Source organism: Asterias amurensis, chromosome 2, assembly GCF_032118995.1.
Source record: "Asterias amurensis chromosome 2, ASM3211899v1".
Taxonomy (NCBI): Eukaryota; Metazoa; Echinodermata; class Asteroidea; order Forcipulatida; family Asteriidae; genus Asterias; species Asterias amurensis.
The window spans coordinates 3,753,024-3,770,885 of record NC_092649.1 but is presented as its reverse complement, the minus strand read 5'-3'; the positions used below and the strand labels follow the sequence as shown (position 1 = coordinate 3,770,885).

Below are 17,862 nucleotides of genomic sequence, written 5' to 3'. Positions count from 1 at the left end.
ATTTTGTTTGGACTTGAAGAATGGAAAGCTGGGATTGATTTACAGAAGGAATAAATCACTTTGCGGGAAAGAGTGTTTGGCAAGTGCTGTACACAAAAAGGAAGGAATATGTACATGTATTAAATCAAGTTTCCATAATGCTTGTTTCCTGTTATCTGTTGATCAGTTGATTTTATTTAGGGGGGCCTATCCGATTGAGCTATTCCTAAATTACAAACCTTTACTCTAGTTAATTACGTTCTACTATCACTGAAAGAACTGAAAGAGATAAGAAAACTTATCAGCTCAGCAAGATTGATGAGGTTGTTGTTGTTTCTTTTAATCAGAGAAATAACTACGATGAGACTTGAAGAAACAGACGTCGTGGGCATTCCAGAGGTCAACCCAGCTCTCCCGACCCCTAGCACTTCGCATCTCACGCCTTCCCCCACGCACCTCCCCAGCCTGCCCAGCAGCAAGGAGACGCAACAACTTCGGCCGTCTGTGATAACCTGCGCACCGTCGCAGTCAAGAGAGGGCGCTGTACGGGAAGGCCACGGAAACAGCCCGGCGTACGGGAGGACCAACGGTTACACGTCAACATCATCATCGGCAGCGATTCAAACAAATTGCCATCGTCGAGAAATATCACTAGGTTTGTATGCTTCGATTGGTACAAAATTCCCCAAATCAAAAGTTAACCATATGCACCTTCCAAACCCTGCCTCCGAACCCCCCCCCAAAAAAAAATAAAATAAATAAAATAAAAACCCACAAACCCCCCCCCAAAAAAAAAAAAAAAACGCAAAATAAATAAATGATAATGTTACCAGGGTGCATATATTTTTACTTTATTGTAAGAGTGTTCTTTAATGCCTAGTGTATGTGGCTGGTAACCAGGTTCTGGTGAGCATAATTTTATTGTGCTTAGCTACTTTTTGTGCTTAAAGGCAGTGGACACTATTGGTAATTACTCAAAATAATTATTAGCATAAAACCTTTCTTGGTAACGAGTAATGGGGAGAGATTGGTGGTATAAATATGGTGAGAAACGGCTCCACTTGAAGTGCCATAGTTTTCGAGAAAGAAGTAATTTTCCACGAATTTGATTTTGAGACCTCGGATTTAGAATTGTCTCGAAATCAACCATCTAATTAAATGCACACAACTTCATGTGACAAGGGTGTTTTTTCTTTCATTATTATCTCGCAACTTCGACGACCAATTGAGCTAAAATTTTCACAGGTTTGTTATTTTGTGTAATGTTGGGATACACCAAGTGAAAAGACTGGTCTTTGACAGATACCAATAGTGTCCAGTGTCTTTAAACAGCTCTAATGAAACTGGGCGAGACTGTTTCTGTGCAGTCAACATTTACAGGGACACAAATCATTTCTTTGGTAATGTCTGGAAATCTTAACATAATTTTGGTTTCAGTAAAACTTCCCTTTGTTCACAAGACAGCTGTGTGCTCCAAAGAAAGCTGGAAAACTGTATCATAGATCAATCATTCACAAAAGGCTGCATACTAATAAGGACACCCCAAAAAAATGTTTGCGTTACCCGACCAATCATAAAAATACAGTCGACCCTGTTTTGGGGTTTCTTTTTTTCGACCCTGGTTTTTTCATTTTTTTCAAGGCAATAAATATGATGACTAAAATCTATAGAGTTGGTTATGAATATGTTTGAAACAATTGTTTGTCTGCCATTTCTCTTCAATTGTGTGATGATAGCGTGCATGAATTTTAGGAGTGCACAATGTTTTGCACAAAGAATGTGCAGAAGATTGCGCAGGTCCAATACTTTCAGAAGTATGGACGGAGCTCGGAGATCGATACACATGTACTGTTCATGTATACCAGCTAGCAGCTTAACAAATTGGAAAATATGTCATTTGTTGCTGGGAACAAAAACAAAAAACAAAAGCCTGTTACTCCAACCTTACTTTTTAAGGCCTAATTGAAATATTAAAACAAGTTGGGGGGGGGGGGTGGGGGCGGGAGGTTGGAGTCACAGTGAACAAAGATTTGTTTAGGTGATAATGATGAATGGCCTCTGTATTTCAACATAATTCCCAGGCTGTGCTAGAAACCTTGCAAGCCATTTGTATGAAATGAATCTGTCCCTAGAAGTGGGGCTTGCCCAATGATGGATGGGCATTTCAGCATTTTATTTTCCTCTAGGATGCACTTGACCTAAGTTATGTGACCCTCTGCCTGGCTCTAGTCTTCTCTTTTAAAGGGTTTGGGTACTTTTCGTAGTATGACACAAAACACAAAAATCCAAAGATTTACATTAAAGGCAGTGGACACTATTGGTAATTACCCAAAATAATTAGCAGCATAAAACCTCACTTGGTAACGAGTAATGGGGAGAGGTTGATAGTATAAAACATTGTGAGAAAAGGCTCCCTCTGAAGTGACATAGTTTTTGAGAAAGAAGTAATTTTCCACGAATTTGATTTCGAGACCTCAAGTTTAGAATTTGAGGTCTCGAAATCAAGCATCTGAAAGCAATCAACTTCGTGTGATAAGGGTGTTTTTTTCTTTCATTATTATCTCGCAACTTCGACGACCGATTGAGCTCAAATTCTCACAGGTTTGTTATTTTATGCATATGTTGAGATACACTAACTGTGAAGGCTAGCCTTTGACAATTACCAATAGTGTCCACTGCCTTTAAACTTACACGGTTCATAGATAATGATGATAGCGAGCTTCCCTTAAAGTATTACTTGCTGAGGCGCTGTAGTTTTTGAGAAATGAGTAAAACAGTTTCACAATTTGTTTTCATGTTGAACGGATTTACGCGGCTCTCATGAAAACATTGCTCTGTGATTTTAACTTTTTTTTTCTCAAAAACTTTACAACAAATGAAGCTGAAACTTACATACATCTTCATACACCGTGAGTGAGGATTCATGTCATGGCCAAAAATTGATCTATTATACAAAAGGTACCAATACCCTTTAAACTTATCTGTGTTGCAGAACAGTAAAAAGTTAAGTTTCCGTAAAATGGGGTGGCTTTAGAATTTTAGAAAAATTGTACCTGCTTTCCCATGATAACAGGTTTTTGTTATAAATGCTGGGATTCTTCGGTTCATGTTGGGATTTGATTAGAAGAAGAATACCCCAAAAACAACCCAAATTTAATTTCATTTTCTTGAATTTGTTTTGGAGTAGAGGTTTGTTCCAAGTCACCCCAAACCCTGGGGCCCTTAATTTGGGGTGACTTTTGACAGCCAATTACATTTATATAGGCTTAAATCATGGAACGATTAAAAAAACACCATAGGTATACTATGAGGGTTGGTTACATTGCATTACAAGTATTGTTATTATTATTAGTATTATTATTGTCTCTATCTCACTGAAATCTTTCATATTTTTTTACAACTTTGTCAATTCCTCAGGAGTTTGCGACCCAGTTATCGAGGAGCACTTTCGGAGGAGTCTCGGTAAGGACTACAAGGAGAACTACGGCACCCCAAAGCCTTCTAGTTCCAATGACGGAGTCGTTACGATGATCACCGGCTCCGTGGATGACCATTTTGCTAAAGCGTTAGGCGATAAATGGCCGCAGATAAAGAATGTCATCGAACCGGCAGGTCAGTCCCCGCCATCATCGCCCCATGTCGTTCATCAAGCGTCAGTAATGTCTACGTAACACTGCATCAAAACACATTCAATATAGGTATAATCAACGTTGTTTCTGTTGTATGCACAAGGCTGTGCAATTTTGCTGTCAAAACTGTGGTGCCAGTGTCCCAGGTAATTCTGTCCCTCATATGGGAAATTAACATGGCTGGAGGAGGATGATTCAAAAGAGGGCGCTATCAGAAGAAGTTTGTACACAGTTTGGGGGACTGAATCTGTGGGGAGACATAATCTCCTGCCACAGCGGCCTGATACATTGTTCTTGTGAGAGGTGAGGTAGTTTTTCCCCGAAAGTAAAGGGCACCTTGTATAAATATGAGGGAAATGTAAAATTTTAATATTCACTGGTCGTACGGTTGCAGAGATCATTCCAATTCGTCAAAGCTAGCATCAAGAGGCTGGTCAGCCATATAATTTCGTCAATTGTACAAAATGGAAGTACATTTTAAGTAATAGAAATTCAACTGAGTATCGTGAAAATGTAGTCTTGAAAAACGACTACAAATAAAATAGGGCTTCAAAAACAAACGTAAATGAGAAAAATGAAATCCAGTTTTCACAAAAATTAAATTAATTGCAATAGTGGCTAAATAGAAACCGGTGAAATAAATTTGACCAAATTAGGGAAACAATACATGAATTTTAATGCATTTGAATGACTTTGAAGTAAAATTTGCTGAAATTGACCGGAAGACCTAGAGGTATTTGAGCAATTTTATGTGGATGTTTTGACTTGACCACTGCTGGTGAAATAAGCTGTGAGCACTATGAGTGACCAAAATATAGAAATATAAATGTATCGAAGTTTGCTCTGAATTTATTAACTAAAGATGGATTTTATAATATTTAGCTCTTTATGAAAATACAAGTATTGGACACAGTGATGTTTGATAATGTTGACTTTTAAATGAACAGGAACTTTTGTTCATTTCCTCTGATAGTTGAGTAGAAATGGTGACCAATGAAATTATTTCCAATAATATAATAAAAAAAAATATATATGAAGTTTTCAATATTTTTCAACACTTAAACCTTGATAAAATTGACCAAGTGCGCAATTAAAGAAACTATCCGGCACTGACTTTTAACATAAAGTTTGTTTTGAGCTACATGTAGATTTCTTGAAATTCACGCTCTATTCGATACCCTTTTATGTTTTGATTATGAATTATTACTTGGGACCATTTTTCACTTTGCATCAATGCACTCTGGTGTATCGTAATGTGATCACATTTTAAAATTTTATTAAAATTTTAAAAACAAACTACATAAAACAAATATTGTAACTAACTGAAATGTTGCTTTTTAAGGTACCTCTTAAAGGGTCTATGTAACTTTTGTAGGGAAAAAAACCACAATGTCCACAGATTTACATTAAACTTACACAGTTTGAAGATAATGATAATAGAAAGCTTCCCTGAAAATATTACGTGCTGAGGTGCTGTAGTTTTTGGGAAATTAGTAAAACAATGTCATGAAAATAATTTTCGTCTCATGAGACGAAAATTATTTTAATCATTTACAAACGTATTTTCATGACATTTTTTTACTCATTTCTCAAAAACTACAGCACCTCAGTAAGTAATATTTGAAGGAAAGCTTTCCACTATCATTATCTTCAAACCCTGTAAGTTTAATGTAAATCTATGGACAATTTGAAAAAGTACCCAAATCCTTTAAAGAGCAAACATATTCCACTAACAAAATAATTGGTCATAGTCAACTGTATAAATATTTTGAACTGTAAAGCCTGGTTCATACTTCCTACAAGTGTATGCATGTGAAACAAACGTGATGTAACAACTCTATTTTCACAACTCTTGCGAATTGTTTGTTGCAAATTTGTGATGTCATATTCACTGGCAGGAAGTATGAGCCAGACTTAGTAGGTAATATTTTATTATTTATAAATAGTTGCCCCCTCACTGATATATTAAAGACCTGTGTGGTAAAGAAAATGTAGTATTAAAGGCAGTGGACACTGTTGGTAAGAACTCAAAATAATTATCAGCATAAAACCTCTCTTGGTAATGAGTAATGGGGAGAGGTGAATAGTTTAAAACATTGTGAGAAACGGTTCCCTCTGAAGTGACGTAGTTTTTGAGAAAGAAGAAATTTTCAATGAATTTGATTTCAACACCTCAAGTTTACATCTTGAGGCCTCGAAATCAAGCATCTGAAAGCACACAACTTCGTGGGACTAGTGTTTTTTTCTTTCATTATTCTCTCGCAACTTCGACGACCGATTGAGCTCACATTTTCACAGGTTTGTTATTTTGTACACCAACTGTGAAGACTAGTCTTTGACAGTTACCAATAGTGTCAAAGACTCTTTTTAGAACCACTGCTTTGGCTTTGGTTCAGGTTTTGCTTTTGGCTCCGACTGTGGCTTTGGTACCAGCTCCGGCTTAGTTCTGGCTCTTGCTCCAGTCCTGACTCCGGCTTATGGTCCTGGATTTGGGTCTGGCTTAGGTTTATTAAAAAAAATTGTTTTCAGAATCACTTATGAGCCGGGGCAGGAGCCAAAAGCAGCAAACAGTTGATCTACAGCCAGAATAACTTAGTGGGAATTATAAGACAGGGATTGTATGAGAAAGAATTGCAGGGTCTTAACAAATTGTAAACAATGATTGTACATAGTGATGTTTTAAGATGTTTTAAGACATTCCTAAATTTATTTGACTGTATCTTGCTTTTTGAAATATCCTTGAAGTCGGGTGTGTAAATTGATGCATGTAAACTGCCTGAACAAAATACAGTAACTGTCTATACTCTGAATTTACCTTTTTGTCCAGGTTAGGGGATAGAGTTTTACTTATTCAAAATGAACGATGTTGCCCAAAATTGATGCTGTAGCAGATCCAGGGATGTATGGGGCGGGGCCTTTCCTGGGCCCAATTTCATAGAGCTGCTTAAGCACAAAAAGTAGCTGAGCATAATTTTTGTTTCGCTTACCAGAATAAGGTTACAAGCCACACTACTATGTCACAAGTACAATTTGTGACTGGTAGCCTGCTCATTTCTGCTCAGCAGAAATTATTTGGCTCTATTAAATTGGGCCCTGGTATGTGAAATCAGAATCTGCCCTTAAATTATCTAAACATTCTCATACCAAATTGACCAAATCATTTGAATTCCAACGAAGAAATACATTCTTTGTTTTAACCCCCACTTTGGAAAGTCAAATTTAAGGTTGAGTGTCATTTGTTTGTTTTGAAAAACATCACCAATCCTGGTCAACTTCTTTTTGACTCGCCCTGTATCTTTAAAGGCAGTGGACACTATTGGTAATTGTCAAAGACTAGCATTCACAGTTGGTGTATCTCAACATATGCATAAAATAACAAACCTGTGAAAATTTGAGCTCAATTGGTCATTGAAGTTGCGATATAATAATGAAAGAAAAATAACCCTTGTCACACGAAGTTGTGTGCGTTTAGATGGTTGATTTCGAGACCTCAAGTTCTAAATCTGAGTTCTCGAAATCAAATTCGTGGAAAATTACTTCTTTCTCGAAAACTATGGCACTTAAGAGGGAGCCGTTTCCTCACAATGTTTTATACCATCAACCTCTCCCCATTACTCGTCACCAAGAAAGGTTTTATGCCAATAACTATTTTGAGTAACTACCAATAGTGTCCACTGCCTTTAACAGTGAGTCCAGCAACTCATTGTGGGTTTTATCACTCGGGTTAGCGACCTGTCTCAAGGCTTCAACCAAATACAATCAAAGCAATCATTACATTAATAATCACAGAGCAATACTTTGTAGATTCTAAATATTCCGTGGTTGTTTTTGGTTTTAACTTCTTGGCAAAACAAAATTGTTTGTCTGTACATACTTGTAATTAAATATATATCGCTGTAAAGTGCATTGTATATATCAGTATACCGTACATATATATCACAACATTTAAGTGTATTAGTATTTCCGCAGATCGTTTTAGATTACTTCAAACACTCTTGTAAAAAGTGACGAGCTCTGAAATTTGAGGGGTTCAACACATAATGTAATAAACAGTAGGAAATTATAGTATTTTCTTTGGGATTTCAACACTGACTATTTTGCTGTCGTGTTGAAATGATTTACAGACCATGCAAGTCTCACGCAAATGGGAAGATTTTGTCGGTTCCCACATTATGTTTTGGGGGAACCAAAATCATGCACTTCTACAGGTCCCAAAAAGATGTGGTAATATGTGCGGATTAATTCTACAGACCCCTTGCACAATGTGCAACGTACCTACACCTGTCCTGTCCGCTATTTTCAGGAGTCAATAATATGCGAGTCAAAAAATGAACAAAGAAATTGACTTTCAAAAAAGGCGGAAATGGTAGACGCACTTTGTGCAGAGGTGCGTTCTGCAATATGCAAGGGGCCTGTAGACCCTGGGAAGACATTTGGGGGGGGGAGGGGGTGTTAACAAATTGACAACAAAATCTAGCACTGATAGTAGCCAAACTTATGAAGTTGATCTTTTCAAACTGAAGGATTTCATTCTTGGGCAATAGCTCTTGTCAAAGCTATATTCTGCAATAAATTTTAGAACCAGTCACTAAAATATTGAGGGCAATTACCTACCTGGTCCACTTATGACTCCAGTAAGGGCATTATGATTTGTTTTGCCTATGAAAGGTTTATTGGTTTAATTTTGTACTTTCACTGTTGTGAATATTATGAGGGCATGCTGTATTTTTTCTCCTATGTTTGTGAGGGGAAGGCTGTATTTGAGTTTTCCTATGATTGTGAGGGCATGGTAAACACGGAATTGTCTGCGATTTGGAAGGATTTGTATTATGCATGTTCAAAGCTAGACCAGGAGTCAGTTAAATTTCTGTATTTGTAAATATTATTGTTACATGTGTAGTCCTCTTGATATTATAATATATTGATCTGAGGAAATATGGAAAATAACTCAATATTCCAATAAATGAGACTATTGAATCCGATAAACCACTCTTTTAAGAAGTGCAGTTTTTTTTTCTTGAGACGTAGTGTTGTCTTATATTACAGCCCCCCCCCTTTCTGAATTCTGACAAAGGTGGTGATACATTTTAGGGCTCAAATTTGACACTGGACAGAGGCTTGAGGCCAGTGGTTTTAGCCGCCGGCCAGTTAACTCTTACTGGTAGTCAAGTCTGGCAGTCTTGTGTTTTTCAATCAAATAATTATACCTCACTGCGACTGCGGATGAGAAATGACATTCAAACGTTGACTTTGAGTCTGGTAAGACAAAGAATGAGTTAAATCTTTGCATTTTGCTCTTTCAAATAACAATTCTTTACATGTTTAATTTTGGAGAAAGCTCTTTCGTATTAGATTCTGGTAGTCACAGAACTCCGGATAGTACCGAGTATCCACAGTGTGTATCGGACCTCAGTGTAATGGCAATGCACACCCCTCCCAAATTTTATGGGAGATTTTGTCAGACGAATTAAAAATGGCTGACAACCTTTAGACATCCCTTCTATTCAGCAGAAATGTTCGTGCTGGTCTAAGTAGCCAGAAGATCTGTGTTTTAAGCAAGTCGCTGTGTTAGGAATTCCTGGCAGCCTGGTGATAATGTTACTGATCCATGGAATCTCGTAGCTTGGTGTGTGTGACTGCAAGCTGTGGCATTAAGCTGAAAGATCTCTAGGAATGAGAAATATGCTTCCATGGGAGATGATGTGCATTCATAACATTGCAATATTAAGCTCGAGGGTCTTAAAGGCACTGGACACTAGTGGGAAATCAAAATAGTTGTGAGAATATAAAACTTGCTTGGTAACGAGCAATGAAAAGCTGTTGGTAGTATACAACATTGTGAGAAAGGCTCCAAGTGAGCCAAAATTTTCACATATTGGTTATTTTATGCATGTGTTGGGGAACAATAAGTTAGAATACTGGTCTTTGACAGTATTACCAAAGATGTTTGTACCTTTAAAGGGAATGGTCACACTCGTCTAGTAGATCGTCATGGTCTTGTTATGTTCAGATGGTTATAGGGAAAGTTTTGCAGACCTAAAACAACACAGAGGAAAGAAAAAAAAAGGATATTTGGATTGACATAACTAAAGTGCAACCAGATATTGAGCATGGAGGAAGATAAGAGTCTAGTTATAAAACAGCAAAGGAGACCAATTTCATAAAGCATTTAAGCACAAAAAATTGCCAAGCACATAAAAGTATTGATAAACAGGGAAACAGGTTACCAGCCAAAATCACACTGCTGTGACTGGTGCCCCACTCAATGTATGCTTAGCAAAGAAACTCGCCAAGCAGTATGTTCTGCTTAACAGCTTAGGAAATTGGGCCCTGGGTAAATGTTATGATAATTTTGGACTTAAAGGCGGTGGACACTATTGGTAATTACTCAAAATAATTATTAGCATATAACCTTTATTGGTAACAAGTAATGGGGAGGTTGGTAGCATAAAACATTGTGAGAAACAGCTCCCTCTGAAGTGCCATAGTTTTCGAGAAAGAAGTAATTTTTCATGAATTTGATTTCGAGACCTCAGATTTAGAACTTGAGGTCTTGAAATCAACCATCTAAACGCACACAACAATTCGTGTGACAAGGGTATTTTTTCTTTCTTTATTATCTCGCAACTTCGCCGACCAATTGAGCTCAAATTTTCACAGGTTTGTTATTTTATGCATATGTTGAGATACACCAAGTTAGAAGACTATTATTTGACAATTACCAATAGTGTCCACTGTAGAAATATTTCACTAGAGGAAAACTTGTAACCTGCAATCTACAGCATGTTTACGGAGGTAGGTTCAAGTCCTGCTCTAGTCCATTTTTCTTTGTTCAACCTAACATTGGTGAAAAAAGGTCGCAAGGCGTAAAAATTGTGTTTCAAGAAAATATTAGTGTGTGAGTTTCGCTTTTTTTTTTCTGCCGTAAAATCATTGCAGGAAACTTCAAAATATTTGTTGAGTATTTTTGAAAAATTAGCACTTGGTTTCTATGTGACTATACTTGTGGTGCACCCTTATACAACCCGCGTGGTATTTTATGATAAAGTACACAATTTAGTCGACTAGTATCAAATTGGTATACGATGAGCCTATTGCTGGTGTACACTACAGTGCAAAATGATAACATTTATAATAAAAGTACACGAAAAACACTGAAGAAGTCTCACAGCTTTTTGCAGTAAGGGGAAAATTATTCATTTCCTCTTGAACTTTAATCCTCTGCTCAATTTAATATGGAAAGTCCTTGGGACCGTCGAGTGATGTCCCCCTCCAAATGAGCCCAAAACACACCTACACAAATGTAACTTTACCAAACGCCCGAGCATCAATATTGAAAAATGTCCCTACACCTCTCAACAATAGGACCATTTGTTATGGCCCAATTCCGTCCAAAATACAACAATTTGGAAGTCAACACACCCCCCGGTTCGCAATTGGGCACATTTACATACTTTTTTTGTTGGGGGGGGGGGGGGGTGGGTGCTTTCAAATATGTCTTCCATGGTCTATTATGATATTTTGATGCCTGCTATGTTCACCCATGAAGGTAGAAACACATTCATGGTTCATCTCTACCCCCAAAGTTATGCCTTTTTGGTCTAGCGCCCTCTCGTGTTGCCCTAGTGCTTTTCGCAAATAAGTTTTCTGAAGTTTTTAGTTCGTCGAACCACTCCGTAGAAAGTGTCTCCTTTCTCACCTTGAAGGCCCTTTTTTGGACACGTTGTAAATACTATGAAGACTAGTGGTAAGCTTGGATTATTTTTTGTAATGGTATTGAAAATTAATTTGTCTAAATGTTGTCTAATTGGCGTGTACTTTTTTTATACATGTTTTCCCGCCTTAACTCGTTTTACGTAGTTTTTGTTCCTTTTGTTCCCTGGATTTTCATTTGTTGTCACGGCCATTGTTATTAAGATAATGGGTAGTTCATATAACTAGTCCATGGGTCGATTTCACAAAGAGTTAGGAGATATACAACTGCAGGGATAGTCCTAAGTTAGGACGAGTAACTGGTCCTAACTCGAGATTAGACTGGTCCTATAATAAATTGTGAAACCCACCCAGGCCCCCTTGGTTAGGGTTTACTCTTACTGGAAATTCTAGGTCATTTTTGTGGTTGTATATTACAACGCTAGATGTGCGAGTTTGTAAGGTCTACTGACTCGGTTTTTGTGTGTAGCAGGGCTTGCCCCAAAACATCTTCTCGCCATTTATTATTTTTGACGTGAGCTTGCTTCCTTTAAGGCTTTGCCTGTTTATGAATGAAAGGCTTACACTCGCTGTGTGTATTGAGTGTATTAAAGAATCAATGCATTGTTGTTTATTTTTAGTTTGAAGATGACGAGAAGAGCTTTTTTAGCACTGTTTTATTTTATAGTTGAGGACATCTTGAGCGCCCAGAGAGAACAATTCTGTCAGAAAAATTGTCTGCTTTGGAAATTGTTCTTTGTGATTTTTTTTTTATTAATTACTTATAGTTATTCATTATTCCTGGTGATGCTTTTGTGCTAATCTTTATTCAGATTTTGTACTTAAATCTAGTGCTCTGTAGTCTGTACTTTCAGTTTTACCGTTTGTTGGACACTACACGTCGCCTTGGTTATCTGTTTGGAGTAGAGGGCGCCCTGGCTCCCCAAGTCATTCACAAGGCCCTACAAACAATTAATACTATCCTCGACGCTCTGTTTTCTCCTACTAATAGTGGGGTGCACCCATAAGATGAGCATAACCATTCAGAAAGTATATCGAGAGGAGTAGTTGTAGTCGAAGCTGCCGTTTCAGATACGGTCTAGTTCTGTCCAAAATTAACATGGGCTTCATCCTCTACAATACTGGTCATTCTGAAGACCGTAGAAGGCTCCGCTCTGCTTCTGACGTCACACGCTTGGTTGTTTCGCTCCTATAAAAAGGCTGGAGACAATCTATTTTTCAATGCAGCTCCTAAGCTTTGGAACCAACTGCCCTGTGACGTCAGAGAAGCAGAGTCTACTTCGATCTTCAAGTGGTCTCTCAAGACGTTTTTGTTTCCCCACTGAGAGCCTCTTGTAATTTTCTTTTGTTTTGTTTTCTACTTATGTTATTTTGTTTTTCTTGTGAGGCGCTGTGTTAAAGCCATTATACACTTTCGGTAAACAGTATTGCCCAAGTCCCACACTTCGTGTATCACAACTTATATATAAAATAACAATCCTGTGGAAATTTAGGCTCAATCGGACATCGGAGTCGGGAGAAAATAACGGGAAAACCCACTCCTGTTTTCGCGCGTTTCGCCGTGTCATGACATGCGTTTATAACAACTCCGTAATTCTCGTTAACGAGAATTTATATTGTTTTACCGTTTTCTCAAAAAGTAAAGCATTTCATGGACTAATATGTCAAGAGAAGTCTTTCACCATTACCTTCTGTAAACCCTGTAAATTATTTGTAAATCTGTGAACTTTTTTTTTTTTCTGTACCGAAAGGGTCCAATGGCTTTAATTGTAGAGCACCTTAGAAATGTTTATTATTATTATTATTATTATTATTACTATTATTGTTATTAAGAGAATAATTCAAAAGAGGGCGCTATCAGAAAAGGTTACAGTCAGTTCACAGGGAAAAGAACGCTGATCTGTGGGACCATGGATGAAGAGATGTGGGACAGAATCCTGCCACACCGGTGTCCCAGGGAATTCTGTCTGCCGGAGATTCCGTCCACCCTTATGAAATTAACATGGGCTAGAGGAGGAAGATTCAAAAGAGGGCGCTATCAGAACTCTGGGAGTAACCTGCAATGGCCTGGCATCAATTGGGAGTAGTACCACAACACTGAATATTTATTTATATATATTTTTTTTTCTTCAAAGAATGTTAATAGATTGTCGTGTGTTTAATGGTAAATGACGAATACCCCAAATAAAAAACAACTAAATGGTTTTTGAAGAACATCTTATAAACGTTAATCGAAAAAGTCCTTCATCCTTATATCATCAAACAAAAAGATGAACTAGAAATTAATTTCAAAACGATTAAAATAATCCTTTAATAAACTGACTTGTTACAGTCACCAATTATATAATCCAAACAATTAATGCTATATTCACAGAGGGTTTTATCTAGGGGGGGGGGGGGGGGGAGGGGGCACATTTGGCAAGAACAGTTTTTGTTTTGTTACACCTACTACAATTGAGATAAACTGATTTGGATACGTCACTTCAAGGGAACACATTGATCCTGAAAAAAATCGGTGTGAAATATGGAGGAATGAAATGAGAGGGTGAACATTGTTGAGGTTGACACTCAGTCTAGAAGTACCCCCTCTAGTGGCCAAGATATACGGTCAGCCCATCACCTTTCATTGGTGACAAAACAAACCATGGAGGTAGAAATAGAACCTAACTGGTTGGCATGTGGACGGCCGATTTATTGTAAAACTTGGACACCAGGAACAAGTTTCTCTTTTTTACCCAACTGTGACGAAATAAATAAAACCGAATTGAGTTATTGAATGGAATTACAATTAATTGTACTTTTTGTTTGCAGCATGCAATTAATATAATTAATGACTTTGGGTCTTCTAAATGCGATTGCCTTGACATGGATCTACCTCCATGGATAGGGCCTTACATCTGAAGATCGGTACCCCCATGTTAAAGGGACACGTTGCCTTGGATCGGTCGAGTTGGTCCATGCAAAGCGTACTGAAACCATTGTTATGAAATGCATAATGGTTGGAAAGATGTTTGAAAAGAACATAAGGATTCACACAAACATGCCTCAAAAATTGCACGGTTTTCCTTATACTTCGCCAACTAACCTGGCACGCCAATTTGTGGGGTCAACAAGTTTTTGACCCCCTTTAAATGGCCGACCGTGTCAGTTCCCAAAGTAAAAGTAAAACCACTTAATTTCGAGGCATATTTGTGTAGATTATTATATTTTACTTTTAAAACATCTTTCTAACCATATCGATCTCACAACAATTAATGGTTCAAGCGCTATTCATGGACCAACTCGACCGATCCAAAGCAATGTGCCCCCATAAACTCATCCATACAGTGAATCTTGACCAATCTTAGGGTGTTTCTCTCTTGGTCTTTCATCCGCATGTTAAACGACGCCCTCTACTGGTAATGTAGTGCGTTTTTGAGTGATGGCGCCCTCCTAAAAAGTGGTCAAAGACTAGACTGGACCCCTGTCTTTATCCTGTCAGATCCAGCGATTCCATTGTGTACAATGATACGTGGAGTGGCATGAGCTTTCCATAGATGCCCAAATACTCTGCTGTCAAGTCTGCAATAGAATTTGAGTGCGTATCTCTATGTAAAATGAATGAGGTCAAAGGTGAAAGTACTCGCCGGTTTGGAGGCAGGTCTCTGGCGTTATTCACGAGACTCGAAGTGTGACGTCAGATGTTCAGGGCTACGCTAGTCTGACTAGCAACATATGGCGTTTTCGAAAAATTGACTCTTTCTACACGAGACGTATTGAGCCTGTAACAGCAGAGCCGAAGCCTATTTAAATGTGATGTCGTGCTTTCGAAAAGACTTGCATCTTCATTTTGTCGCAGCCAGGGACCCCCTGTCCATTGATTGGATCGGCTCCAGGCAGCTACGGGTACAAACTTAACGATGACCTTAAATCTTACCCTTAAGGGGAGGGGGGGGGGGGCTCTTATCTTTACGTCTTCCCCCTTCTCTCTGACGCCATCGAGTTTGTAGAACTCATGACGTCACACCTCTCATTTCTGACGTCATATCTCGAATACGGATTGTGTTATCGACATAGGGTGTTATAGAGATTACATTTTTAACACTGGTTATCCCTTACTCAACTCCGAAGACGCTTCCGGGTGGCTCTGGATTTTGATCAATTATCTATTTTAATCCTGGACTTCATGACGAGTTGTCTCATGTTTTCCCTGGGGAAACTTTTGGTCATTACTCAAAATAAATTGTTTGCATAAACACTTCCTTGGTAATGAGCAATGGAGAGCTGTTGATAGTATAAAACATTGTGAGAAACGGCTCCCTCTGAAGTAGTAACGTAGCTTTTGAGAAAGAGGTAATGTCTCACACAAAGTAATGCAACAAGGATGGTTTTTTCTGTCATTATTCTCTTGCAAATTCGATGACCATTTGAGCTCAATTTGTCACAGGTTTGTTATGTTGTGCATTATGTTGGGATACACCGAGGTGTCCAGTGCATTTAGTAAGACAAAGTCACTGTACTGGTCCTTGCTCTATGATTGTGTTAGTCTCAACCGACCGTGTCTGCATTTATTATTTTACAGACATTTTATGCAATGAGTAATTCAACGCACCCCAATTTACAGAATTCCGGAGACCTGTTTTGGCGGTAAAATTAGCAAGAAAATAACCCACCACTTTGACTATCGGCTTCAGCTTCCCATGGGCGAAATATGAATCACAACAACATAACTACAAGGGGAAGAAGTAGAAGTGTTGAAAAATACAAATCCCAAAGATACGATGAAAACAGAGAGAGACATATCCCTCCAAGGTGTTTTGTCAGAAAGCAAAGATGTCTGATAAATTTTTACAAATTGATGAGACATTTCCAAAATCTCCAGGGAGGAACTTTTTCTTATTATTTGAAGAGGGTGAAGCGAAAAAAAAATGCAATTTTGAAATTGCAGACGACTGCAGCGTAGAGAGGCGATACGTGCTAAAGATAATTGACTATGGTTAGTTTCACATTGGTTTATTGGTGTGATGGAGCGTACACATAGCGGTTTTGTCTTCCGTCTGTAGATACCGTAATTTGAAGAAACCTGTCGTTCAAATCTGTACACGGCATAATTTGTCAAAATGAAAATTGTGAAACCAGACAGAAAAAGGGAACAGCGAGAAATTGTATACTGTTGAACTTTCAAAATGGCCAGAAGTCTAGTTTCCCGACCGGAACAGTGAGCTATCTGAGGAAGAAAAAATACTACTTTTCAACGAATTTAATAAAATTATTGGCGAAGTTCAGGTTCTTATGATTTGATTTGATGTGGTGAGTACCTGTGTTTTTTATATGCGATACATGCACAAATATAATAATCGAATTGTAGTTTGTGCATTATCCCTATCGTTGAGATTATTGCTATTAGAATGTTCATGCGTCCAATGTGAACCATTTCAATGAAATCTATGGAATATTCAAAAAATTAATAAATATTCTTCTATATAAAACGAGGGTGTACCTTCTTCATTATTTTCTTGCAACTTCGGTTTTGATCCCAAATATTCACAGGCTTGTTATTTTATGCATTATTAGGGGTTCACCAAGTAAGAACGGTCTTTGACAATTACCATAAGTATACGATGCCTTTTTAAAGAAATTAATGTATAAAAGCTGACGAAAATGACAGCAGAAAAGAATTTCAGCTTGAAAAAATGTGTCCTTGAATTTAGGATGTACCAAACGAAATCAGCTGTGTTGCGTTTGTACAAGGTTTTGACATAATTTGTTTAAACTACCGATCATAAATCAAGAGATGACAATACAAAACAATACAGCGTTTAAAGGAACACGTTGCCTTGGATCGGTCGAGTTGGTCTTTGAAAAACGTTTGTAACCGTTTTTTATAAAATGCATATGGGTAGAAAGATGTTGTAAAAGTAGAATACAATGATCCACACAAACATGCCTCGAAATTGCGTGGTTTTCCTTTTACCTCGTCGACTAACACGTCGGCCATTTATGGGGGTCAAAATTTTGACTCCCATAAATGGCCGACGGTGATAGTTCGCACAGTAGAAGGAAAACCACGCAATTTCGAGGCAAACTTGTGTGGATCATTGTATGCTACTTTTAAAACATCTTTTCAACCATATGCATTATATAAAAAACGGTTAAAAACGCTTTTGTTTTGACCAACTCGTCCGATCCAAGGCAACGTGTTCCTTTAAAGCCATTGGACACTTTCAGTAAACAGTATTGTCCACACTTCGTGTACCACAACTTATATATATATATATATAAAACAACAAACCTGTGAAAATTTAGGCTCAATCGGTCATCGGAGTCAGGAGAAAATAACGGGAAAACCCACCCTTGTATCCCCACGTTTCGCCGTGTCATGATATGTATTTAAAATAAATCCGTAATTCTTGCTATCGAGAATTGATATTGTTTTAATGTTTTCTTAAAAAGTAAAGCATTTAATGGAATAATATTTCAAGATAAGTCTTTTACCATTATCTTCTGTAAACCCTGTATATTATTTTGTAAATCTGTGAACTTTTAATTTTGTTTCTGTACC

General features: G+C 37.8%; 1 protein-coding gene across 2 annotated transcripts in view; it reads left to right on the top strand.

The window, feature by feature from the left end:
* The window catches only part of LOC139954313 (transcription cofactor vestigial-like protein 4), a 43,718-nt gene extending 35,659 nt beyond the window's left edge, over positions 1 to 8,059 (top strand). For both annotated transcript variants that reach the window (XM_071954064.1, XM_071954063.1), the window contains exons 3-4: positions 327 to 634; positions 3,397 to 8,059. In XM_071954064.1, coding sequence (XP_071810165.1) covers positions 327 to 634; positions 3,397 to 3,650 — 562 coding nt within the window. In that variant the 3' untranslated portion in view covers positions 3,651 to 8,059. The remainder of the gene's footprint in view (positions 1 to 326; positions 635 to 3,396) is intronic.
* Positions 8,060 to 17,862: the final 9,803 nt, after the last annotated feature.